The sequence below is a fragment of the Orycteropus afer genome, unplaced genomic scaffold, assembly GCF_000298275.1.
Source record: "Orycteropus afer afer isolate SDZICR_OR568_19922 unplaced genomic scaffold, OryAfe1.0 scaffold00006, whole genome shotgun sequence".
NCBI classification, from domain to species: Eukaryota; Metazoa; Chordata; class Mammalia; order Tubulidentata; family Orycteropodidae; genus Orycteropus; species Orycteropus afer.
In genome coordinates, this window is record NW_006921593.1 from 9709663 (window position 1) to 9737322 (window position 27660).

General features: G+C 46.6%; 2 protein-coding genes and 2 non-coding genes across 4 annotated transcripts; all 4 read right to left on the minus strand.

The window, feature by feature from the left end:
- Window positions 1-760: 760 nt before the first annotated feature.
- Window positions 761-11829, minus strand: SUMF2 (sulfatase modifying factor 2). Its single transcript, XM_007942562.2, has 8 exons — window positions 11636-11829; window positions 8485-8599; window positions 7831-7875; window positions 7309-7459; window positions 5726-5781; window positions 2265-2349; window positions 1954-2098; window positions 761-845 (listed from the first exon to the last, which is right to left on the minus strand). Exons 1-8 carry the CDS (start codon window positions 11827-11829, stop codon window positions 761-763), a joined length of 876 nt encoding a protein of 291 aa, XP_007940753.2.
- A 3256-nt stretch (window positions 11830-15085) lies between these two features.
- Window positions 15086-26560, minus strand: CCT6A (chaperonin containing TCP1 subunit 6A). Its single transcript, XM_007940754.2, has 14 exons — window positions 26424-26560; window positions 25915-25978; window positions 23516-23650; window positions 22696-22869; window positions 22249-22352; window positions 21025-21135; window positions 20270-20429; window positions 20079-20161; window positions 19382-19478; window positions 18936-19083; window positions 18360-18493; window positions 17827-17929; window positions 15394-15466; window positions 15086-15158 (listed from the first exon to the last, which is right to left on the minus strand). Exons 1-14 carry the CDS (start codon window positions 26558-26560, stop codon window positions 15086-15088), a joined length of 1596 nt encoding a protein of 531 aa, XP_007938945.1.
- Window positions 18700-18840, minus strand: LOC122150221. The gene has a single exon (XR_006163548.1). It is a non-coding gene; the product is annotated as a small nucleolar RNA SNORA15 (small nucleolar RNA).
- On the minus strand, window positions 22981-23114 carry LOC122150225. The gene has a single exon (XR_006163550.1). It is a non-coding gene; the product is annotated as a small nucleolar RNA SNORA22 (small nucleolar RNA).
- Window positions 26561-27660: the final 1100 nt, after the last annotated feature.

Below are 27660 nucleotides of genomic sequence, written 5' to 3' on the forward strand. Positions count from 1 at the left end.
GCCACCCCTCATTTTCTGGGAGGCCCTCTGCCCTTGGGGCCCAGGGCGGGGATGAAAGGCAAAGAGCAGTCCGAGAGGCACAATCAGGGCGGTTTACTGACCTCCCATGTTCAGTGACATCACGGAAGCAGGTTACTCTCCAAGGCCGTGGCTTCGGGGGTCACAGAGGCTCTCACACAGTCAACAGTAGCAGGGAAGCTTCTGGTATGTCTCTGAAGCTGCCAACTTCCTCACTCCACAGTGCTCCTGGGCATCCACCTTCTTCCGACAGACATTGTGGGTTTTCGGTACTTTACACAGCAGGTCGTGGAGATGAGCTCCTTCAGAGGGGCGAGGACCCGAGGGATGAGGTCAAGGAAGGAGCAGTGTCCTCCTAAGGCCACTGGTGGATACCAAAGAGAACGTGGGAGGCTGGTCCTTGAGGAAACACCGCCGGCTTCTGCATCAGACGCTGAGGGAAAGGGGAGGGGTGATTTCTAATGTCTAACCCCCTACCCTTCAGAGCACTTGGAGCCAAGGGTCTGAGGATCTGGCCCCTTGACTGGTTGATACTTGAGTTGTAGAGAAACAGCCGGCTCCTGGCCACCCCCAGTGAGCTGGGTCTCTTCTCCAGGATCGGGTCCCCTCCTAGATGGTGACAGGCTCCCACCACTGTGGAATGGGGGAAGGGAAGGCTATCCTGAAGCTGAAGCATCCAGGCTGAGGCTAGGCTGGAAGGCCACGGGCCCACGGCAACTTTCCTTCTTGTCTGCAAGGCTGCTCATAGCTCTCCAGGCGGGCGGCCTGCACTGGATGCACAGCGGAAACCTAGGTTGTCTGAGGCTGAGTCCGGGGTGTTGCCCATCCTGCCACCAGAGAAGGGGAGAGAGGATGGACATTGTTTAGACAGGAGCCTAGGGCAGGACTCAACTTCCTTTTCCAACCGCCCAGGCCCGACTGTGACTGGTGTACCTGAGGGCTGGGGCAGCTGGTTGATAGCAGGCCCTGAGCACCTACCACTCCTGGGGGAGAAGGGCTGAGGGGTGAGAGGGGGCCCTGGTGCAGGGTGAGGGGGTGGGAGTGCTCCTGAGAGACTGCGCTGGAAGGCAGGCAAGACCATGAGAATAACTTCTACTATGGGTAGCGTAGACTAACTTGGCCTAAACAGGACCATAAAAAACTGTCACAGCACTAATCCGTATGTTGCACTTTTCAAAGAACTTGCCCACGTATTTCTTCATCTGCCATTTCCCAACTACTCTGAGAACAGGCCTGTCCCTCATTCTGCAGCCCCAGAATCAGAGACTGGACAGACTGAGGTGTCTTGCTCAAGGCCAACCACTGACTCAGTGTCAGAATGGAATCAGCAGAAAACCCAGGTCCTGGTCTCCAGGCCTGCACTTTCGCACTGTTTTGTCCTGGAAAAGCCAGGGCCTGCACATGTCACAGGACTTCTGTGAACCAGACACTCTGAGGTCCCACAGACAGCAGGCCCTATGTAGTCCTGCTGGGACCCACGGTGGACAGAGATGCACAGAAAGCAACCAGACTAACTCTAGCAGCGAACAAACTAGGAAGCACCCAAGTTGGGGACTGGACTATGTGCCCCCACCACCCCCGTGAAACGAGCAGGGCCCCGGACCTCCCAAGGCCTGCTGTTCCTTCATTCTAACACTAAGTGGTTTAGAAAAAGGCTTTTCCAGAGCCTGCCAGTTTGAAGCATCCATGACAGTGGCTGCCCCTGGGATGTGGCCACTCCAAAGCCCTCTCTCTGCCCACCTCACTGTTGAGGATGAGATCAGCAACCCACGTGGTGACAATGCTGGACACGTGAAGCTCCCTGGTGAGACCAGGTCAGTGTCCTCGGCCCGTGGGCTTGTCTCAGCAGAGGTTCCCAAGGCGGAGCAGCACAAACAACAGCTCCAGTGCCTCCTGGCTCAGCCCAGGCCCCAGACTCCTCCCTGCAGCACTCACCTGGTGGTGACCCGGGCACGGTGATTGGCAGAGCCATCAGCCGTGTCAATCCACGATGCCCCCCGGAGGACACGCATGTCCTGGTCAGCTGGCTGGTATGGTGACGCTGTCCACTCCCACACATTGCCCATGAGGTCGTGGAGCCCTGCAACCCAGCAGGCAGGCGGTCATAGGCTTGGGGAGACCAGACCACCCTCCCACCCATCACAGGCCCAGCGCAGCACTGGGAGTGGGTGCCTTCCTCCACCTCATCCATCAGGCAGAAGGACGCCACCCGGGAGTCGTGAAAGCAACCTGATGTGACACCTTACCATAGTTATTCTGTGGGGGGAATGCGTTCACTGGTGAGACTCCATGGAAGCCATCCTCGGCCCTATCACCTTTGGGAAACTTCCCCTAAAGGAAGAAATTCAGGTTAAAAGGCTTAATGGTCCTATCCCAAGGCAAGTTCCTGCCTGCCCAGGGGCAGAGCAGACCAAGGTCATCTTACTGTGCCATCTGGGGGAGGGGGCCAGGAGTGGCCAGAGGCTCCTACCCCAAGCTCCCCAGTCAGTCAGGGACATGTTGTCCACGTCAAGCCCACCCCACCCCTGCTCTCCCTACAATCAATGACCTTCTCCCCTCTGCCTCGAGTCCCATGTGCTATGGATCCGGGAAGAGAGGTCCCCGTCCGTTCCTGCAGCCCCAGCAGCCCCGGGCCCACCCCCATCCACCTCCTCAGGCACCCTGACGTCGTCCTGCGCTCTCCTGCACCGCTGGGCCCCTTCCTCTCCACCACCACCCACGTGCTCCACTCGCCCTCCTCAGACCTGATGCCACCTCCCTTGAGCTACAACCCCATGTCTTCACCACCAAACCTCTTGGAAAAGTGGCCTATATTTGCTGATTCCATTTGTTCAAGCTTGTTCTTTGTGACTGAAGTTGGGTATCAGCTGCCATCACTCTGGTAGCTGCTCTTCCGGAGGGGAACGGAAGGGTTTACAGTTCACCCGACACCCACAGCTTGCCAGGCTTCTTGCGGGGTCTGTTACAGTGAACTCTTCTGATTTCATCCTCACAATGCTGTGAGGCAAGCATTGTCTCCATTTTACAAAACCTAACACTCCCAGAACTGCTGCCTTGAGATTTCTTTAAATCTTAAACCAAAAATAGTCCCAGAAGTCTTCTTAAAACCAAACCAGAGTTTAGCTTAATTAGCGAAGGGTGTCTGCCTTGAGCACCGAGGTCTTTTAAGATCTCTCTGTATGGGAAACCTTAACAAAAGATCTTACCGAATTGACAACAGCAACTTGAAAGGTTAGATGGGAAGTTTAGGGGGGCAGTGAGTTGATGTTAATGGGGAGGGACCATTCAGAAAACGGGCGAGAATGGTTGCACAACTCAAGGAATGGAATCAATTTCACTGAATTGCACGTGGAGAAACAATCTAATTGATGTGTGCTCTGCTGTGTATACTCCGAACAACAAAATTTATATACACAAATGTGAAACAGTTTAGGCTCAAAATGGTTACCTCTTCTATCAAAGATCAAACCGGAAACAGGTCAGATCTCTTTCTGCAAAGCTGTCATTTAGAACTAAGGCCATCTGAAAGGTCAGCTGACCCCTGTGGTCTTTTCAATGCCTCTCCCTAAGATGCCAGTGGTGTTCCTGAAGGTTCTCATCTAGCCAGCTGCTCTCCCCTACTCTATACTTGCCCTCGGGGCAGCCTTCTGGCTGGTGTTTGTACTGGGGACCCCCAGCCCAGCTCTATGACCCAGACCTTGGTCCTCAGCACCTGGCTTGTACTTTCAACCTCTGACTAAACGTATGAATAACCCCAAAGCACCTTACATTTAGTTTTTCCAAAACTTATCAAGTTCCAGCCCTCTGACCAAGCATGTAGATTACCTGTTTTAGACAGTGGTGACACTTATCATCCTGTTGCCCAAGTCTGGATTCATGCTTGAAACCAACTCTCTTCCACCTTTTCACATTTGGTTAATTACTGAACCCCATGTCCAGCTCAGACATGCCTCGCCCATTTGATGTCTCCAATCAATTGTGCTTCCACTTAATTCAAATGCTGGTATCCCCAGGGCCATCACCGTGGCCTCGGATTCACAGACTCCTTGCTACGCTGCAACTCCACTTCACCTGGTTCTGCCATGCCAGTGTGGCATACCCCAAAAACCAGAACAATGCTAGTCTGTTTAAAACCCCTGCAGGAAAAGAGAATCAAGAATAGGAGAGGGATGTGGAATGTGTGGCCAACTGCCTCCTTTGCCACGAGACTAGAATTGAGTGGTGCCTGGCTACCATTCCTGAACATTTTGATCAAAGATTCCAATGAAGAATCCTGATCAAAAGGGGGAAAATGCAAAACAGACTTTTAAGCTCTCACGGATTCCAGAATTTCTGGAGCCACAGAAGATGAATGAATCCCTGCAACTACTACCCTGAGACCATCTTTAAACCTTACACCAAAAACATCCTTTGAAGTCATCTGAAAACTGACCCACAGTGTAACTGAACTAGGAAAAAAGGCTGGCTTTGACCACTGCGCTCTTCTAAGAATGATATGGGATCAAACTGATAATAGGAACTTGACAGACTGGAACTTTAGGGGGCAGTGAATTTATGTTAATGAAAGAGGAACAACTCAGAAAAGGAGGATGAAAAAGGTTCACAACCCAAAGAATGTACTCAGGGTCCCTAAACCGTACACATAGAAACTGCTGAACTGGTATGTTCTGCTGTGCATATTCTCAACAACAACAAAATAAATAACATTTAGAAAAAAGAAAAACCTCTGTTAGAATGAGAATGAAAAGCTGCCCACCGATGTCACGGCAGCACTCTTCACAGAGGTCAAAGGTGAAACCACCAACATGTCCGTCATGGAATGAACGGATAAATCAAATGCGGCTGACACTACAGAATATGGCTCAGCCAGAAAGAGAATGAAGTCCTGACATCACAACATGGAAGAACTTTGAAACATTATGTGGAGTGAAAAGAGTCAGTCACAACAGGACACACGTGTATGACCTCACTTACATGAATTAGGCCAATGTCTAGAGACTAAAGTGGGGACCAGGGGTGGGAAGGAAGGGGAAAGGGAAGCCACTGCTTAGGGGGCATTGAGTTTCTGTCAGCGGTGGTGGAATGATCCGGAAAAGGCTAGTGATGATGACCACACGAAGTGATGGGTGTGATCAGTGTCACTCAATCATACACGTAAAAACTGCTGCATGGGCAACTGTTTTGTTGTGTCTATTTTTACTACAATGAAACGACAAAGCACTTCTGTTGGCTCTCCACTGCCTACAGGGTAAAATCTAGAACACTTGGCCCTTCGTGGGCTGGGCCTAACCCACCCTCGACTGCATCTCTCCATTTCCGGGCCACCAGCCTCTAACAACATCCAGCACAGTGGCTTCCTCGCCTGGAGCGTCTTTTCCTCCCCGTTTCCCCTGGCAAACTCCCATTCCATCTGCTCAAATGTCACCTTCTCTCTGAAGTCCAGCCAGCACCCTCAGGCCATGACTAGCTCCTGAGCACCATTATAGGTCTTTACTACAGACTGACTGTCCTGCCACGCTGTTCTCAGCCTTACACCTTCACTACAGACTGAAGACTGTCCTGCCACGCTGTTCTCAGCCTTACACCTTCACTGGTTATCAGCTCCACTGGACCAGGAAGCCCTGTGAACCCCAGCTTCACAGCATGCCAGCCTACCGCAGGTGTCAATCAGTGTTTGGTGAAACGCGGGGAGGGACAAAGGTCTCACCTGCCACAGGTTGGTGCGGTTTGCCTGGAACTGGTCCCCCCAGGGGTAAACTTGACCTGCAGGGAGATAAGAAGACAGGTAGGAGGGAGACATGAAGAGCTGGGGAGGAAGAAGGGGTGATAGAAAGAGTGAGGCACCAAAGGGGGTTGGGTGATGAGAAAAGGAGAGCAAGATTATTGCCTTGCATTTCCCATGCCCACCCCCTCCACGTGCAGTACTCACTACACCAGGCACCTCTCCTCACCCACCCCTCCACTCCCTGTACAACACCAGGCATCTCTCCCTACCCACTCCTTCCCTGTAGTACACACACCAGGCATCTCTCCCCATTCATTCCCTCCCTATAGTATACACACCAGGCATCTCTCCCCACCCTGCCCCCTGCTGTAGTACACACACCAGGCACCTCCCCCACCCACTCCTCCACTCCCTGTACATCAGGCATCTCTCCCCACTCACCCCCCAACTCCCTGTACTATACACACCAGGCATCTCTCCCCGCCCACCCCCTCCCTGTAGTGCACACACCAGGCATCTCTCTAGCCACCCCTTCCACTCCTTATCCTATACGGCAGTCCCTCTATGCCCACCCCCACCTCCATTCAGAGTCCCTGGTCCCTGAGTGTGCTCAAGGGCAATGCAGTGCTCAGTGTGGCTCCTGGAGCAGTGCTCGTGTCTGGTCCCCAATGGGGTCGGTACAGAAATGGAGAACACACAGCGAGGAATGTGTTAACTGAGACTGGATCAATGAACACACAGGAAGCGACCCCATCTGTCACTTTAAAGACCCTGCCTATCCATATACCCACCTTCACCCAGAATGTGTCGAAGCATTTAACGTACGGAATTGCTATTTCCCTCATAACCTTTTGTCTATTAAAAAAAAGCCAGCTGCTGTCAAGTTGATCCCAGCTCATGGCGACCACATGTGTCAGATTAGCACCGTCCCCAACAGAGTTTCCAACGGCTGAGCTTTTGAAAGCCGAGCACCAGGACTTTCTTTCGAGGCACCTCTGGGTGGAGTCCAACAACCAACCTTTCGGTTAGCAACTGAGTGTGGTGACCATTTACGGAACCCAGGGCTCCAAAACAAGCTGCTGTGCGGCCGACTCCAGCTCACGGCAGCCCCGTGTGCGTCAGGGTGGAGCTGTGCTCCAAGCCGTTTTCAGTGGCTGATTTTTATGACAAAAGGTGACAGGTGAATAGCGACTTCCTCCACTAACCACCTGGACACCTGTGGAAAATGTGTGTGGTTTTCGCAGCTCTTTTGTCTATGCTTGTCATTGCAGCTACATTTAATCAGATGTCATGTATGTCTGTTGAAATGCCACCGACAAAGACTGAGGCCTGCCTGCATTTTCTGTCAGTTTTTTCACTCCCTTTCCCGTTATTAATTTTCACTGTATTTGACGGACGTGGAGCTCGGAGACCGATGAGAAACGAAGCAGTGACTACTGGCCCTCCGCCCCAGGCAGTTCCAGCAGCGCTGCTGTGGGGAGCAGGGACCCTTCCCGGCCCTTAGCGTCCCCGCTGCGGGGCAGGGTGGGGAGGAGGACAAAGGGAAACTGCCTTGGCGCGTGTACCCTTCAGGCCCCCTCGGGCAGCGAACTCCCACTCCTCCTCCGTGGGCAGCCGTTTCCCCCGCCAGGCACAGTAGGCCTGGGCATCGTTCCAGCTCACGTGCAACACCGGCAGCTCCAGTCTCTCTCGGATGCCAGAGCCAGGACCTGCAGGCTGACGGCCGGGGGAAGGAAGTGAGACACGCTTCTGGGGTCTTGGAAGTGTGAGGAAGGCAAGGTTTAGGGTGCTTGGGTTCAGTGTTTACCACAAGGGGGAGTGAGAAAGTAAAGTTGGGAGAGCGAGTCCGGGGAGGGAGGCGAGGCCTTGGTCTCGGGAGAGACCACACCTGAGGGTAAAGGAAGAAATGGGACGGGGGCAAAGGGGAAAAGTTAGGGTACAGGACGCAGGGCAGCCTGGCTGTTCCGCAAAGTCTCCCCTTCCCCGGGGCGTCCTCTTCAACTCGGTAGTCCCAGTGGGCAGAGGGTCTAGGGAAACCACTTAGCGTCAACGCGGGCAGAAAACTGGGTACGAGAACCAGTCCTTACCTGTCTCCAAAATGCCTTCTCCACAGGAAGCCACCAGAGAAGAGGCTGCAAGAGAGGGACCATGACTGCGAGCAGCTCTGGGCCCCCAAGGCCACCTCCCTAACGGAGGGCAGGAGGCAGGGCAGCGCCTTCAGGCTGAGGCTCAGCGGCCCAGGCGAGGCTGCTTTGAGAGTGGCATCATCACACCACCGCATCGGAAGGGAGCCTATCGAGAGGCTCTCCCGCCAGAGCACCCGGAACCCTGCAGGATCTGACCCTTATCAGAGTCTCTCTCTGGCAGCAGCCAGCCCAGAGTTAAAACCCAAACCAAACCCACTGCCATCAAGTTGATTCTGACTCACAGTGACTGCCACTGGGTTTTCGAGGCTGTAAATTTTTATGGAAGTAGATTCCCTCATCTTCCTCCCTCAAAGCAGCTGGTGGGTTTGAACCGCCAACCTTCTGGTTGGCAGCCAAACGCATTACCCACTACGCCACCAGAGCTCCTTAGCCCAGAGTTAATTTCTCATGAATGATCATTCACTTGACTTTTCTAAGGTGGGTTTCTCTCACTTCCTCCCAGCCTCCAGCTCTCGGATCTCAGCCCCTATCCCAGAGGATTCTCTGTCCAGGTCCCATTCCCACCCCGTCAGCAACAGGCCCAGGTTCTCTCACTTTCATCTGGTAGGTCGCTTTTTTCCTCAGCTCATCGGAGACAAAGTCCTCAAAGACAAAGCTCCATCCGAACGACTCAGCCTCTGTCCGGTACTTGTTCGCCCTGACAAACTCCCTGAGGAAAGACAACACCTGGTTTAGCTGACAGGGTCTCTGCCCCATCACACACTCACACACACACACAGACACACACACACGTGAATGCATAAACAAACTTAGGGTGCATTCATGCATTTGTGCAGTGGAATTGACACAACAATAAAAAGGAACAAACTACCAATACACAAAACAACATAGATGAAATCTTAAAACCATTATGCCAAGGGAAGGAAGCCAGGCTCAAAAGACTACATGCTGTATGAGTCAATGTATGTGACATTCTGGAAAGGGCAAAACTAAAAGGGCAAAAAAAGCTATCAGTGGTTGCCAGAGGCAGGGGGATTTTTTGAGGTGATGGAACTGTTCTGTATCTTGATCGTGGTAGTAACCGTATGCTTTTGTCAAAACTTGAAGAACTATACATTAAAAAGGGTGATCTTTGTGTGTGTGTGACTTGGGTGAAAGTTTACAGAGCAAACTGGTTTTCCATTCAACAAGTCATACCCGTTTTGTGACCCTTCACCAGCTGAAGGACGTCTGGGTTATCGCCAGTTCTGGCAGATTATGAATAAAGCTGCCAAACAGGACACTTGAGGGGATGGGCATCTTCTCAGAAACATCTTCATCCCATCCCTATCTCACAGCAATTACAGGAGCAGGAAGAATGGGTGTTATTATTGCAAACTAAAAAGAATGACCTATGACATTTTTAGAATGGATTTTCAAGTACAGGCAGTCCCCAAATTACAAACCAGTTCTGTTCCTACATCCATCTTTAAGTCAAATGTATATGTAAATTCGAATGGTAAGGTTCAAACTGTATCTAATGTCAGTTAATCAAAATTTCATCTTATTATATAGCATATAGTGTACCTTGCCATGCATAAAAAATATAAAAGAAACACTTCCAGGTACACTAAAACATTTGTAACATAACAGTACAGTAATAACACGCACGTGGCAGAGTAACATCCACCTGTTATTATGACCCATTGTATGTACCGTGAGTTGTTAATGGAACAGGCTTTACTTCACAACTATGGGTTGTATGTCAGTAACTCAGGGACTGCTTGTAGCCTGGTACCATTTAGAAGAGTTCAGCAAGCAGACTGCCTGGGTAAGACAGGTGTCCTTGGGCTAACAGTGGCATGACTGAGAAACCCAGTTTGTCTCAGCCCTCTGATAGGAGAAGATGCTGTTCATGCATCAAAGCGGCTTTCAGAACGAAGGAGGCAACTGAGAGATTTTACAGCATAGTTACTTCCTGATCCTGGAGCAGCCAACAGCCTGAGACTCTCCACCAGAGAGGCAGATGCAAATCATGGGATTCTAAGCAAAGTCAAGGGCTCACTAGAGGCATCCCTGTATGTCCACCACGTTCTAGGTCACAACATGAAATATAAGAGAATGTGTGCTCTGCATCAGCCCAGCGTGCTGCTTCTGGTTGTCGTGATATGGTACGAACACGACCAGAAGTGAGTTCCCTCTGAGGCCAGTGATTTACTAAGCTTCCTGTTTAAAAAGCATGTATGAGCAACATATACTACATTGTAGGCAAAGTGGAGAACACATAGCTAAGTAAAAAGAAAACAATTAAAAGCATTCATTATTTTAAAAGACGGGAAAAGAACATCCATCTTCACACCAATTAAAACATACATCCTTCCAGGTTCCTTTTTTAGGTATATTAAAAAAAAAGTCACTGCTTTCAAATCGATTTGGACTCACAGCACTGCTGTAGAACGGTGTAGAAATGCCCCATGGGGTTCCTAGGCTGTAATCTTTACGGGCACAGACTGCCTCATCTTTCTCCCAACCAGCAGCTGGTGGGTTCAAATTGCAGACCTCCCGTTGACAGCCGAACGCTTAACCACTGCACCATCAGGGCTCCTTTTATGCACGTATGTTCTCTCTCTCTATATATATGTCTTTAAATGGGATTATAATATAGTTTTATAACCTGTTTTGGTGGTGGTGTTTTTTCTTTGCTTAACATAACTCTTCAACCACAACATTTTTAATGGCTGCTAAGCAGTCTGTGACAATGACATGATATGTTTCAGTGATCCTTAAACTGTCATCTTCTTAGCTAAAGGCTCTTGCACAACCTTCATTCTTTCTCTACGACAAATCCCTAGAGGTGGACTACTGATCAAAGGGCCTGAGAACCAGGCTAATAAGCCCCAGGCTTACTTCAGTCTGTGTCTACTCAATCAGTTTTTTCCCTCAACTTTGCACTTCGAAAAATTTTAGGTCTACAAATTTAACACTTTCTCACCTTTACTTTCTTGTTATCTCTTTTCCTCTGGACCTTGTGAAAGTCAACTACAGACCCCTTCTGAACCGTGTTTTCAGTTTTAGCTTCCCCAAAGCTGCTAGCCTTGGGGAAACTGAAAAAGCTGAACATGGCTGGGAGCCATGGAGCCGGAACCAAAACCTCTGAAAATAATGGCCTTTCTCTGAACAAACATGACAGAAATTTCAGGGACGTCTTAGTAAGTGGCCCTCTACAAGTATATGACCTTCCGTCTGCTCCCTTCGCCCTGGAAGAAGAGCTCTCTATTCACTGCTTGATCTTCTGCCCATATCTCTTAGTGCTGTGCCCAGTGTAGTGGAAAATGCACTGGGTCAAGTGGAGGGGATGTGAGTTCCTGGCCTAGCAGCTCTGTCACTGAGCCACTTAAACCACTACGGGTTTCTGATTCATCTTTGAAACAGCAACACTGCTTTGTTCCACAGGCACTGCAAAGATGACCCAAATAAAAGGCAAGCTCACTGCCATCCAGTCAATTCTGACTCAGAGCAACCCCCACTGGGTTTTCAAGGCCGTCAATCTTTACGGAAGCAGACTGACTCATCTTTCTTCTGTGGAGCAGCTGGTGGGTTCTAACCACTCATCTTTCAGTTAGCAGCAAAATGCCATAACCAATGCAGCAGCACCAGAGCTCCTTATTGCAAAGATGGTATGTGATAACAAGCTACTTTCTTTTTAGATATCAGGGATGAAGACTACAAAGAGCCATGACTCCTCCTGGAAGAACACTTGATGTACCTGAAGTCTTTGTTGGTGACAGGAAATATGTCAATGGCAAAGGGTTTTACGGTCACCTCCCGGACAGGCCCTTCACCGTCTCTGCCATCTGGAGAATTTGTTCCCATCTGAAACCTCCCACCTGGCAGCTGGACCATACCGGCAATCTGTCCATTCCCTGCAGAGAAAAAAGGAGTCGCTGGTAAGACATGCATGTCCATAAAACAAGTGACAGTATGTCCACCATAGAAAATATTCATAATGGAGCAATTAAAAAAAATGGAGGTTTGAAAGTCTGGTTTTAAATACTGATTAATGCTACTTAATTTGTTGGGTGAATTCAGGCAAATGATTTCATCTGAGTCTCAATGCCTTCATTTATAAAATCAAGATAATATCCAAGTATTGTATAGGTAATGCCTGAATGACTTTAAATAATACGTGAAACCTTGGGCACATAGTAGATATCCACCCAACGTTAACTTCCTTCCTCTACCTCTTTATCCCTCTTCACAACAATGCTTCGTCCCAGCTAGGTAATGCAGACATTATACCCTGAAATACATCCAGCACTTTTCTAACTGTACATCTGCCCATACTGTTCCTCCATTTTCTCTCCACTCCACTTCTTGAAATTGTATCAATTCTCACCACTCTATGTTCCAGAAAGGCAGGGACTACAGACGTTTTGTGTTTATCCCTAGTACTTAGCACGAGTGTACAACCATCATTAAACACTTGAGTGAGCAGTCTTCACACCTGCCTTTTTGACTCTGAATTAAAGAACTGAGAGGATCAACCACCTCATTTAACAGGAAGAAACAAAGACCCAAAAAGGAAAAGGAAAACCACTAGTTAGCAGGAGGCAAGACTGGCGCTGAGTGTCTTTACTTCCACCCAGTTCTGTGCTTTTTCCAACATGCCACCATTCTTGTCGGGAGCTCTGGAAGCGCAGTGTCTAAGGCACTTGACTGCTAACCAGAAGGCTGGCGGTTCAAACCCACCAGCCACTCCTTGGAAGGAAGGTTGGGCATTCCTACTTCCGTAGTGATACTGCCTCGGAAACCCAAAGAGGGGTCGCTGTGAGTCAGGGCCAACTCGACAGCACATAACAACAACAACCACCATTCTTGTCGGGGGATGTATTACTTCATGGCATTGTGTTTTCATACAGAACGTTAAGTTCTCTAAGTTCCTCAAAGGCAGTCTAGGTCTTCCTTGTTTGTTTCTCAGGATTATCTTCAGCTGTCTTCTCTCATTCTGACACACTCAAACTTGTTTCTTCCACAGATGGCAAGGAAAAAATGGCAACGGGGGAAATCTCAAAATATTAAAAAAAAAAAAGCATAACCACTCCCTGTACGGACTTTATTTGGATCCTACTTCAACAACTAAAAACTTAAAACATGTATGAGGTAACAAGGGAGATTTGAACACTTACTGGATGGTTAATGATACTAAGTCGTACTGCTAGTATTTTAGGTGGGAAAATGGTCAGTTTTCAAGCCTTTGTCTCGTAAGCTATTTAAGCTGAATGTTTAACGGATAAAATGACCTAAGGCCTGTGTTCACTTCAAAATTATCGCGGGGAAGGAATATTGGGAGGAATGCCGAAAAACAGGATTGGCTATCAACTGGCAACGGGTATGTGTGCGCGAGAAGGGAAAATCGCTTTATTCTTCTCTTTTACGTTCAAAAGATTCCAACACAGTAAGATTTAAAAAAAAAAAAAAAGAAAAAGTACATCACTGGGATAGTTAACCACCTCCCCGCTGGCCGCCGCTCAGACGGCCTCCAGCCACTCCCAGGCCCGGCAGGGGGCCGCGGCCTCTTTCCCCTCCACGGCGGAGCGCCCCGCGCCTTCCCTGGTGTCTCCTGAGGGAAGTGGGACAGTGGGAGGCAGCCGGGTCAGCACACTGACCTGGCCACGGCGCGAACAGCACCGGCAGCAGACACAACGGTGACAGCGAGGTGCCCATGACTGTACGCAACCCGGAAGCACAACTGCGGGTCACGCAGCACGAGAGTCAGCGCGCGACCACGCCCCTCGCGCACTACGTCGCAGCCAGCTCGGCGCACGCGTCGCACTGCGCCCTTTTGCGTTCTCGGGCGTTCAGAATGAAGGCCGGTTATCTTGGGAAAGACCTATTTACTTGCCTTACACAGTTCACTGTACTAGCAAGCGCAACCATGCCTGTGCTTACTTGCTTCCTGGGTACAAGACTAGACCCAAACCCCTGTCAAGGATTGTAAATTTGAAGAGGTTTGATTCTCTAGGAAGGGTTGGGGGAGACAACCATGCCAGCTATACTAAGCAAAAGCAAGCCTGTGCTTACCTCGCTTATATTCAGTAATACTGCACTGGTGCATCAGAGAGGCTTCTGAGAGTGCAACTTGTGGAACCAGGTAATTTAAAAGGCTGGTGTCTGAAGACCTCTGCCCTTCCAGATGCCTCTTCAATACCTTGTGATCATAGGGACCGTTTACTCTCAGATTCAGATCTGGCAGGCATTAAACCATCGCGAGACCAGAGGAAAGGTTCCAAGGAAATGTTTATTGCACTGGTTGTCAGCAGCTGCAGTCTTTACAATACAAAGCTACAGAAGACCCACATACACCTTTCAAGTAACACACAACTATATACCAGCTGATGAATTTTGTGGAAACAGGAGATGCAACTGTTTGGATGAGAAAATGTTGAGACTGAAGGGCTTGGGATGAACCCTCAACATAAGCAAACGCTAGCATGAAGATACAGTCAGCCTGAATCTCCACTAACCTAGCTTCCTTGGTCACCATGCCTTCAGCCATCATCTACCTCTGTCCCCTTGATTGCCATTCTCCATTTTATACAGGTAGCTAGCACTCACTTGCCTCCACTACACCCATCTTTCCACCTACTAGAGGATAAACACACCTCACTTTCTAGGGGTGAAGAGGGGACCAGCAAAGGTACTTCAAAGGTGAGAAAAGTCTAAAGGAGCTAACAACTGTACTTACAGGAGTCTATACTAAAAGAAATAGAGACACTTTAAAAGACTTGTAGCTTAGGTATTTGTATTAGGAAAATTTAAAACTTAATGCTCTGTACAGAGCTGTTGGATAAATTAAATACATCTATGAGAAATTAAGCCATTAAAATTTGGTTTTGAAGGCATATTTATTAACAAGATAGGTAACATATGCTTATCTAACATGTGATTTCAGGCCACTGCAGCTAAAGGAAAACAACCTTTTAAGTTTGGTGAGTAAAAAGACTGCTCTATGTGTACACTTCAGTGCAATTAAAAAATACTGTAATTGTAATTTCAGAACTTCAGAATTTGAGTAGGTGACAGCGATCTCCTGTTTCAATGGGAAAAGAAAGTTCCTTTGAAAATCATCTGCAGCTGGGACAAAATTCCATTGCTATATTCTTAGGATCATTCTGTAGAGTCTTCCCGATTCAGAAGATACAAGGGAAGCTTCAATTCAGCCTTTTAGAGAAGACATTCCAGCTCTCATGATCTCATCAACCAGGAGAATGTTGGTGGCAATCACAGTGCTGAAAGAGGGGAAGCCAGATGGGTCAGATCTGAGATACAAACCCCATTCAACTCGTCTTCCCTTTCCCAACTAAACTACATGCATTACATCCAATTTCATTTCCCTTTCCCCCACCACAGAGGGTTAGTTTTATTTTTATACTTTTGGTTTACATTTTTATTGGGGGGTGGTGATGACAACTGTAACAGGACATAACCTACAGATTATTCTCATTTTGGCTTTCCCAAACTTACCAGGAGTGAAGCAGCTGTTTCTTCACACAATAGTTATCCCATATGCCTGCCTGTGCTGCCACCATTGGCTCACCTGAGAAGTAATTGTGTCTTGTTAATACCACATACACCACGTCCAGATCAGAATGCTGGTATACTCATTACTGATGTTGTTAGTAACTATTCTGTTGTTAGTAACTATGAGAATCCCATAGCTCCTACAGTCCCATTTTCTCTCCAAACCATCGACGCCTGTCCCCATCTTTGATGAGTGGCTGTCTTAGTTCTCTTCTTGTCGTTAGGTGCCATCATCTCCGACTCATAGCAACCCTACGTACAACACAACGAAACAATGCCTAGTCCTATGCCAGCCCCGCAATCCTTATTGTACCTGAGTCCATCGTTGTAGCCACTGTGTCAATTCATCTTGTTGAGGGCCTTCCCCTTTTTCATTGACCCTCCACTTTACCAAGCACGATATCCTTCTCCAGGGAATGGTTCCTTCCTACAACATGACTGAAGTAGGCGAGATGAAGTCTGGCCATTCTCGCTTCTAAGGAGCACTCCGGCTGCACTTCCTCCAAGACAGATTTGTTATTCTTTTAGCAGTCCACGGTACTTTCAGCATTCTTCACCAACACAACTCAAAAGCATCGACTCTTAACTCGGTCTTCCTTATTCATTATCCAGCTCTGACATGCATATGAGGCGACTGAAAATACTATGGCTTGTGTGAGGCACACCTTATTCTTCAAGAAGACATCTTTGCTCCTCAGCACTTGAAAGAGGTCTCTTACAGCAGATTTGCCCAATGCTATATGACATCTGCTATCCTGACTGCTGCTTCCATTGGTGGTGATTGTAGTATCAAATAATATAAAGTCTTTGACAACTTCAATCTTTTCTCCACTTATCATGATGTTGTTTATTGGTCCAGTTGTGAGGACTTTTGTTTTCTTAATATCGAGGTATAATCCATACTGCATACTGCAGTCTTCCGTCTTCATCAGTGTTTCAAGTCATCCTCACTTTCAATGAGCAAAGTTGTCATCAGCATATTGCAGGTTGTTAAAGAATCCTCCTCCAATCCTGATGACACATTCTTCTTCATACAGTCCAGATTCTTGGGTTACTTTTCCAGCATACAGAGTGAATAAGTATGGTGAAAGGATACAACCATGACGCACTCCCTTCTTGATTTTAAACTATGCAGCGTCCCCTTGTTCTGTTCCAATGACAGCCTCCTGATCGATGTACAGGTTCCTCAAGAATACAATTAAAATCTTCTGGAATTCCCATTCTTCTCAATGTTATCCATAATTTGTTATGACTGACACAATCGAGTGCTTTTGCATAGTCAATAAAGCACAAGTAAATATCTTTCTGGTATTCTTTGCTTTCAGCATGTATTATTTTAACAGAAATACCACCAAGAGGATAAGTAATAAACAGAGCTTTACTCTCTTACAGTTTCAGAGGTCAGGAATCTGAGTTCAGAGTGCCATCTCTGAGGAAAGACATTATGTGTCTCCTCTGCAGGGGGATCCCAGCACAGTGACCCTAGGTCCCAAGGACACACTATGCTCTTGGCTCCTTTCTTGGTGATACTTGGTGCCCCTTCTCTCTCCTTCATCTAAGATAAAAAATGTTGCAGGCCACACCCCAGGGAAGCTCCCCTTATGTCAGATCTGGGCTATGATGCAACTAAGGGTGCTCTAACCACCTTTAACCTTAATCCTTTCACACTTTCAGATCACAACACGGGGTATCTTTTATCTGTCTGCCACATGACATCATTTCATAATTTCTAAGCCACTGAGAATCACGGCCCAGCCAAGCTGACACAGATTTTGGAGGGGAGTGGGGGCGATAAGGGAGTATGAGACCCAATTCAATCCAGGACAATGGCTAACTCATACCTGGAAGGAATAAAGCAGCTCTCTTTGATCACGAAATGTTGGACTCTCCCGAGTTACCTCATCTCCACTTTGCATAATCTGTGTCAATACAGGAGCCTATACTAAGACCTGGGCTTTAAATTTTACCTGCTTAAATGTCATTAGATTTGGTCTCCTCTTTTGACACTATTTGCTATTCTCAGCCTTCTCGACCCATGAATATTATGCCCTATTTTATCATCACATCCCTGATTAAAAAATGAACTAAGGCATGCCCACTATGACAACCTGTACCACCTACCAAAACCCAGCCATGCCCCCAACAAATCTGTTTTTTCAAATTACTCAAATATCTACTCTCTTAAGTCCAACATCTACCCATCCCATTTTCAGATGTATTTTATTCCAATTTAGATCCCAAAGTTCCCTGATAGTACTGGTGCCAAACTGCAAAGCCACTCTCCAAGATTCTCTGTCCCCATTCCTGACTGTCCCAAGCATTACACTTCACCTGCACTGTCTAATTCTTCCCTTACAAATAGCTGGATTATCTTACCTGTGTTCAAGTCTACACCCACAAGTTGACCGGATTCTGAATGTTCTGCTTGAACTTTTACTAGTGTTTCCTGAAGGTCAAAGCCAGAGTTCTGAGCTAGAACCTGAAGCAAACAAATGTAATCTTTGAAAAGACACGACCAAGTCTACGACCAACAGTACCTATAATTAACAAAGTGTGAAGGCAGAACCAGTTCTGATAGCCAGAGAATAAGGAGACTTGTATGATACTGACCACACTCCATCCCACTCTAAACTTAGCGATACACAGGTCATAAACTATACCTCCACATAAACATACAACAGGAAATGATGATACTTAGTGGACTATAATAAAAATATTAACAAACTTATACTTAGTGTAACCCCATACATCATGAGCCCTCTTAAAATACACTTCTCTCTCTTGCCACTTGAAACTTCCTTTCCAGAGGGACCAATACATCTGCACGGTCAGGAAGAAAACCAACAATGCTTATCCCAAAATCCACACCACAGCACAGTGTAGAACACTGACTGTTTTAAGATTCACACCTTGGGAATAATGAGCAACGCATCAGCAAACGCCTGGACGCCAAGCTGGGCTCTGCCCTTGATGCTGGGCTTGTATTTCATCAGCGCTTCGGCCATTGCCACTTCCACTGCACCGGCCCCTGGAACCACACAGCCTGTTGAGGGGAGATGACAAATGCTAAGCTGCAAAGAAAATTTAACAACATACATCGCCAACTCATTCATCTGCTGAGAGCTCACAAGGACCACAGTGATTTAAACCTTGTGTTTGGAAGCCCTATACGAGCAACCAGCAATCAAACAGCAAGAAGAGCTCAACTCAACCAACAATGAGCAGCTCTGGCCAGTTGTTATTTCACTTGTTTGTATTCACCTTTAATTATGGTATGCCATGAAAAAAACCTCAGCATACATCATCAATATTTTAAAGGGAAGACGACGCTTTGGCATGGTGTCTGGCTGTGTAAATTACTGATAAAAAGAACACAGTATTCAGCCATGCCTTTAGATTAGGAACAAAGGTACCATCTCAAAGGGCACTGGATTATTCCACGATACACTGAAGAGATTTCAGAGTCAGGACAGTGAGGACCTTACCATCATCAATCGCATTTTTGACAGCCCTCAAGCCGTCTCTTATCGCGTCTTTGATTTGGGTGAGTGTGTGCTTATTGGGTCCTTTGACCAACAGTGTGACAGAGCGGGGGTTACTGCATTTCTCAATAAAGGTGAACTTTTCTTCTCCCTGTGTGGAGAAGAGACATTATTTCCAAAACGGGATTTAGCTGTGAAGTGTGAACAGGGTGGGGGCTTATGAAAAAAAAAAAAAAGGTAGGTGGAATATTAACAGAATAACGTATCACATTAAAGCAGAATCTTCTAAAAAGTCACATATAAAAGAAACATAATATTACTGCCAACAGTGTATTATTACTACACATAAACCATCAAAATGTGTGTGAATAAAGCAAAAGCTAATCCCAAGTATGAATGAGTTTCACTACTGAGGAATTCATGAATCTTCAGGAAGACAACACACTTACCAACGTGTACTCATAGACCAGTCCTGCATGTCCCAAACAGTCAGGGTTTAAGTCATCTAAAGAATTTAGAGCCACTCCGCCACAGGCAAGTGTCAACCTATAATGTGAACATTTTAAACGATGCATTATCAGTATCATTAATTACAGTCAAAGAGAGGATTTTTGGGAAGCAATCTTGTACAGACAGACGCTATAATTCTATTCTACGATATAACTGTAGAATTATACACTCCGACGCAAGACAAGACCACCCACTCTCAGCCAGCTGAAATCTGGTGCCTTCTCATAATCACTGCCTGTAGACACCACCATGAGAGAGCAAACACTCCCGAGACCCCAAGGGCGCGGTGTGCAGCGATACTTAGCATCAGCGATACTTAGCATCATGCACTTTGATTTTTGAAGAAGTAACACAACATCTGTTTGAAAGTCACCAGTGAAGCAGGCCTGAACAGAGGTGTTCCTGCCAGCCTCCAGCAAGTTTAAGAGAACTAATGTCAGCAGGAAGGTGGACAATAACCCTTCCTGGTGATGAGCCCTTAAGCAGAAAGGATTTCTCTAAACCTCCGTTGTTAGCCTCCTAAGAAAAATATGTACAGATTGTGTCACAATTAAAAATTCAGATGGGAATACGGAATACTGTCAACTGAACTGCCACAAGCGCGACGCCTGTCATTCAGCTAGGCTTCCATCGTACCTCTCCATGTTTCTCCGCTTAGCTCTGCGCAGAGCTACTATGCCTTCTTTCGCAAGGGCATCTAGGGAAAAAGGGTCAATTCCCTAGAACAGATATAAAATGAGTTTCAGTATCTTGCACCTTAAAATGAAAAAAAAAAAAAAAAAAGGAAGCTACGAACGATTTAGTTTGGCACTTTCATCCTCACACACCTTCTGATTAATAACAACAAATCCTTTATGAGAGTCACCACAAACTTTCCTCTTCAGCTCCACTATTTTTTTAACTCTGTCTTCGATGAATTTTCTCTCAGCTTTTACAAGCTTCTCTCTCTCTTCTGCACTCTTGTAAAAGAAGCCAGAGTTCACTTCTCTATTAAAAAAGAAAGCAACACCAGAAAGAAAAAATGGAGTCTCATAGATAGGTGAACCTTGAAAACACCACACCAACTAAGTCAAGTCAGACAAACAGGATGGTTTCACTTACATGAGCGGAGGTTACCAGGGGTTGGGGTGAGGGAATAGGGACTCATTGCTGAAGGGGCCTGAGTTTCTGTTAAGTGATGACAAACTTTTGGAAACGGACAACAGTGATGGTTGTGTAACACGGTGACTATAGTTAAAGTCACCAAATTTAACCCTTGAAATGATTAAAATGGCAATTTTTGTATGTATCTATTTATGCAAAATACAATGTTTTAAAATTAAGGTGACAGGCTGGGGGAAATGCTGAACAGTGTTTTTGGAGTAGACTGTAAGGCAGCAACATCAGCCAGTGGGTTCGTCTTGCAGTTTCAGACACTGAGCTCCTGTCTGACCGGGCATGTTTTCAGGGGTCATTTCCTCTAATGCTCTCATACCCACCTGAAGCGTTCCTGTGCTGACACTGGGTAATGTCCCAGAGAACCGAACTGTATACAGTACCAAGCTCCTCTACCCCCGGCCCACAGTAAGGGCCGTAGACTCACGTTTTTTCATATTCTAACGACACGTTGCATGTGAGGATGTGGGCGTCTTCTACTCGTTTCTTCATATCAGGGTGCCGTGCACCATGGTCCAGAACAAGCCCTCTGACTAAGCTGTTAATAAATAAATAATACATTTCAAAAACAGCACTGTTACCAATATACTAAATTGAGACTACTGCTAATTGTCACACGTTCAGCTTTATTTTTGATTATCTGAACAAAACGTGGGCAGATTCACATGTTTAGAACATGTGAAAAATCTGTATTCCAGAGCATGACCACAAATGCAAGCAATCCAAACAGAAGCTACCCACCTTCTGTCACACAGAAAATGCTACAGAGACACTGTCTCAACCAGCAGGCTTCACACTGGGGTCACTTTTTAAGAACCTGTGCTAACCATGCAATCCTCAGACTATGAGACAAGCAGAACTAGATGGTGTTCAGCCACCACTGTCAACCACGAGGAGGGGGATCTATGTAGGAGATTCCAGATAGAGTGGGAGAACAACGGGGAACAAAACGAAAAATTGAAAAAAAAGGGGGGAAAGGTTTGCTTGTCTGATAGAGCCTTGTGTAACCCGAGACTATGGCCCCTAGCTGCCCTTCAGGTCTGGAACTGAACCCACTCCTGTGACTTCCAGCCAAACAAAAGACAAGCATATGAGCTGAACATTTACATTAGGTAGATATATTCCTTGGAGAGAGCAATCAGAGTAGAAGGGCTGTGTCTGCACAGGGAGATAGCTGGGGCGCGGGGGGAGTGCATGGGAGGGAAAGGACACAGGGAAGAGGTAGCTATGGGGAGGAAGTGGGAGGGGAGTTTGCAGTCAATATCATGAGACAAAAGTGTATGTAAACGGCTGTATGGAAAGTAAATTTGCTCTGTAAACTTTCACCCAAATCACAATAAAAAAGAAAAGAAACTGTTCAAACTAGGCCTTTCAAAAACAAACAAACAAAAAAAACTTTTAATTCATATCTGTCTCCCATGACGCTTTGACTGCAATCAGTTGAATAAACACCCAATGACTGAATGATCATTTCAATCACGAACCTTACTACCATTCATGTCATTTCAGAAAGACATCTTAATAAGAGATAATAGAGTATTCATGAGGCAATATACCTGATCCAAAGATAAATCAGTGAAAAAACAAGTCTGAGCCACTAGCCAGTCCCTAGCTGTGGGATCAGCATCTACAGCAGCACTCTTCCACTTACCTTGTATCAGTTTCAGATTTATGTTTCATCTCCATGATTTCAACCATGAACAGGTCAATAGGTTCATCTGGTTTTTTAATGGCCAAAATGGAGTCAACTACAGCCTATGAGAACAAGTGATTCAGAAGTTTAGGGTAGAGTTTCTTGACTTTAACACCTCTCAAGTCTCTACGTGGTAACAGGGTGTCACCTGTACAGGCTGAAGTCATTAACCTGTCTGCAATCTGGTCACTTGTAATTCCCCAAAGAATCTCTTACATCCCTCCTGCTAGTTTATTAAAAATGCTGATCACACAAGGTATTTTAATAAACTCTCCGTTTTATACTTTCTAATGAATGCTTCAATTATATTTATAGCACCCTGCAACTGGAACTGCTTGCTAAGTGCAGGGATGTTTCTGGTATTAAAGTTTTCCAGTACAGGTGTCTTCTACATTACACACATACCTCTGTTAAGACGTCAGCAAGTTCAGCGTGAACTTTAGTGCGCAGGGATGTTCTGGCCACATCCATGAGTGTTTCTCTGTCCATTTCTTTGCTCACTTTGACTTGTTCCAAAAACTGAAGTGCCTTTTCCTTTGCTGCTTCAAACCCTTCAGTTATTATTCTGGGATGCAGACCCTAGAATAAACAAAATTACAAAACCACCCCCTCGTGTAGTTGCAACTACGGTCACGATAAAGTCTTGTCATTTTTGACAAGACACTCTGACTCAGTCCCATCCTTTAATTAAAATGTGCTGACCTTTTGAATACATTTAAAAGGATAAACGCACCTTTCAATGCAGAGGAAAAGAACAGACATTGCTCTAGCACAGAGTCAAAACCAAGGGAACTATAAAGTACACTTGGGTGTTCACCGTGCAAACCAGCAGGATTAAATTCCAAACCCAAAACCGTGTCCTAAGAACTTTCAGTCAAAGGTAGCAACAGTCTTGTCTTCAGTAACACCAAAAAACCAAACCCACTGCCACTGGGTCAATTCCAATTCACAGTGACACTATCTAGGACAGAGTAGAACTGCTCCATAAGGTTCCCAAGGCTGTAATTTGTCTCATAACTTGCCCAGGGTAACAATCAATTTCTGTCAGACCGGGAGGAAGACTCCGGTCCTCAGAGTTAAGACCTCAGCCCTCCACCCAAATCACAATGAAGTTTTTTCTTTAAAAGATACCCACTCTTTACATTCTACTATAGCTTATCAACTGCTGTAATGAAACTCAAGAGACTTCCTACACACAACAGAATTCAGAAAGAGCCATGCATACCTCAGATATGTAGAGGTCCGCCTGTTTCAGCAGCTCTCCGATGATCAGGACGTTGGAAGTAGTACCATCACCAGTTATGTCATCCTGGGCTGTTGCTACTTTTGCTATTAAGGAGGCTGTTGGGTGTTGAATTTGCTAAAAGTAGAAAAAGAGGAAAACCGCTTAAATGACTTAAAATAATCAAAATATACATCCAACACAGTATTTGCACAGGGAGATAGCTCGGGGGCAGGAATGCATAGGAAAAAAGGACACAGGGAAGAGGTAACTACAGGTAGGAAGTGGGAAGAAAGCTGTTAGATTGTGGGGAATTGCAGTCAGCATCATGAAACAAAATGTGTATGAATTGGTGCATGGAAAAAGGCTCAGTGAAGGCTTACTGTTCAGAGTAAATGACACTGCTAGCAAGGAACAGTATCATGACAAATGCAACCAACCTCTGACTCATAGAGACCCCTCCTTGGGTTTCCAAGGGATTATCACTGCATAAGTAGATCGCCCAACCTTCCTTCTGGGGAGCAAGTAACAGTAAGGCCTAACAATTCCAAACTCATGCCCAAGCCTCAGGCTCTTTCAAGGATAAGCTAGGTGCCTTCTGAAATCAGAGCGCAGCAGCTCCCAGTATTACAACACTGACCAGACCATTTCACAAGTCCTCTGAGCAAAAACCACCACCAGGTGTGAAATCACTCTGTACAGAGGTTTTTGAAGAACAAGATATTCACCAGGTTTCCAACTTCACCCTACAAGTCTTCATTGCAAAGGATCTGATTAAGGGTCCTGCGAAGCATTTGCTTTCCGCGACACCTTATCCTTCTTTGAGGCGCCCTGATGGTGTAGTGTTTAAAGCATTTGGCTGCTAACCAAAAGGTTGGCAGTTTGAACCCATCAGCTAATTCGTGGGAGAAAGATGAGGCATTCTACTTTTGTAAAGATTTATAGGCTTGGAAATTCTATGGACAATTCTGTGCCCTACAGGGTCTCTATGAGTCGGAATCGACTTGCTGGCAATAGGTTTGGTTTATCTAATTTAGAATAGTTCTCCAGCATATTTATTTTTGGAGACAAATATTCTTAAAAACTTAAGCCAGTCATCTCTCAAATCATCTTATTATCTAAATTTGCTAACATTAAGTATTTTTGGCAAGAATTCTACACAGATGTCATTGTATTCTTCTCATTGTGCAAGGCATATAATGTCAAATGAAAGATCTTTCTGTCCGTAATATGGGAAAACAATGGCAAAGAGTTATAAAGAACATTTGAAGGGGCAGTGGTGAAAACAAATATGGACTCTGTATTAGACAATACTGTACTGATGTTAAGTTTCTTATGTATGATAGTATTCGGCAAATCTGGTTAAGGGCATGTGGGTGTTCATGTGCCCATATCATTTTTCAGCAACTCTAATTTCTTGAGACTGAAGAAAGATGAGGAGGGACTTCTGAGCCGGTGTACTGCTTTCTTAGCCAAGTTGGTGGTTACATATGTTCAGTTTAAAGTTATACATTAAACTGTAAATGTTTTCTGTGTCTCTTTATTTTTTTATATTTCAAAGTAAAAAGAAAATAAACCTGTAACCACGCGATGGCAGATTTTTATAAAAGTTGTGTGTAATAAAATGTGCTATGTAGATAGGACTTTTCTGACTGACCTCAAGTTTAAACTAACCGTGACTCCCATTAAGGAGCTCTGGTGATGCAGTGGTTAAGGCACTCAGCTGATAAACAAAAGGCTGGCAATTCAAACCCACCAGCCCCTCCATGGGAGAAAGATGAGGCAAGCTGTTTCTGCCTGTGGGGCAGTTCTACTGTCTTGCAGGGTCGTCTGGAGTTGGAATCATTCAATCCTAGTTAGTTTTTTATGTCTCCAATTGATCCCTGTTAGTCCATTAAAAATAAACAAATTACACCTTCTAGATTAGCTGGCCCCTACTGCAGATATTTACAAACATCTGGATGTTGATGGCATAGAGTACTACTATCAAAATCCTAAATTTATTCTGAACTGAATCCACAGGCCCGTTCATTTCTTCTTTCTATATCTGAACAGATTTTAAGAACTCAAATGATTAGATGCTTGTCTTAATAACCTCATATTCGAAGGTCATTTGCCCATCAAATGTGTCCCTCACTCCTCGTTTTTTCAGGTTTGATTATAATTAAGTTTCATAATGACAATCCCTAAACTGCTATTATCGATAATAAAACAGCAAGGATTCGAACTTAGGAGGGTCTGGCTCCAGGCTCACCACTATTGTCCTGTTGGTATCATTACTGACCACACCTTTTCTCTTCCATTTCCTAAAATATTCACGCCCTGCGAATATATTTTCTCCTAACTTATGAATGGACATTAGGGAAAATCACGCAACTTCGGACGCAAAAGCGGTCTCTCACCATCTCATGAAGCAGCACGTTGCCATCCTTAGTAAGCTTGATGTCTCCAGCACCAGAAACCAGCCTGTTCAATGGGCAGAAAGGAAATCAGTGTGATTTGTTTTTCCTCCACCAACGGAGATCAAAAATAAATGTCACATAAAAAGCGAGCTTTTCCTAGATTCCAGGGGCTGGGGCCATGAGGCTAAATCTCTCTCCCACGTCAAGCGAACAGTGCAGTGCCCGTCTCTTCCCTCTGAGAAAGTGCGCCGAGTCCTCACTATGGCTGCAAGCAGGAGGGTGGGGAGCGCGGCGCACGCGGGCAGCTTTGTTCTCCGCGTAAACTGCACCGACTACAGAAGAAATGGCTGGGCAGGAGGGCTCGGCGCGGGAGAGTGTGGGAGAAGGGCCGCGGCGGCTACGCGGAGCCGCGGAAGGACCCATTTGCACCCCCGGCCCGCAGCGCTGCCGCGCCGCGGGGCGCGCGACGCAAGGCCCGCCGGCCAGACCTCCCGCTAGCCCCGGCTTACATCTTCATGGTGCCCTTAGGCCCCAGGTTGGTCCTCAGCACGTCCTGCAGCCCCCGAGCCGCGCTAATATTGACCGCCAACGCCGCCTGGGCTCTGGCCACCTCGGCCTTGGGGTTCAGGGTCTTCACGGCCGCCATGGTGGGCCCAGTAGAGAATAAGGTGGAGAGCCGGCGTGCGGAAACCCCAGAGCCGGCTCAGCGTGGCAGGGAGCGATAATCTGAGCCCTTCTGGAAAAGTCGGCCGCGCCCAGCCCGCCCCCAGCGTGCCTACGCGCCGCCGCCATTGGGTGGCCGCTCTGCCGGGCCCGCTCATTGGGCCACGAGGCTGGAGTCCCGCCTCCCCGCGCCCGGTAGAAGCGCCGTTGCGTCCTGGCAGAGCGTGAATCCGGCAGCCCTGAGCCCCAGGGTTTCGGTGTGGCGCTCTCCTCAGCTCAGCTTGGCGGACCCGGACTTGAGGAACAGGCAGGCGTGTGTGCGGGCTCCCCTTTGCGAGGCAGGCCGGGCCGCACTCGCCTGGGCGTGACTGGAAGCGTGCATCCGTTTCTTGAAGGACTCTTACTGTAGGATGGGCTTCCGATGGGTTTCCTCCCGCCCTTCACTCATTTTGCCCTCAGTTTCCTTCCCCTGGTTCATTTATCCCTTTCACCAGACTTGCCTTAAAGACTACCCCAACCTACAACGGGGTTGAGGTTCCTTTCCGACTGTTCGAGCGTGTGTCGGTTCTGATGTAAGTCGAATACTTATTTTTTTTTTAGTTTTCATTATTGCCTTTTATTATCACATTATAAATCCAATCTTTATTTGCTTTTAGGGGTTGGAAACATTTCATTTAAACTTACAGATATATTTTCATACCTATGTACATTTAAAAATACACAAATCATAAAATTTACTGTGTCAATGAAAAGGAGCAGGACCACAACATTGGCATTTTGTCAGTTGCTGTAATAATTCCGTTTGTGGAAGGTTCTGGATCCTCTGGAAACTCCGTGAGAATGGGGATGTTGTTTTTAATCAGAAAATGAGAGTTGTCCATTTGGTCTTTTTTTTTCTTTATGTCTTTGGTGGTAACATCTCTCTGCTTTTTGAATCTGCCTGTTGGCTTGTGAGCAAAGTCATCAGCGTTTTTTCCCAAGCAATTGAAGCCCCTGACTTAGTTTGTTGTTGTTATATGCCGTCAAGTCGGACCCGACTCATAGCAACCCCTCCTTGGGTTTTCGAGGCAGTATCACTGCAGA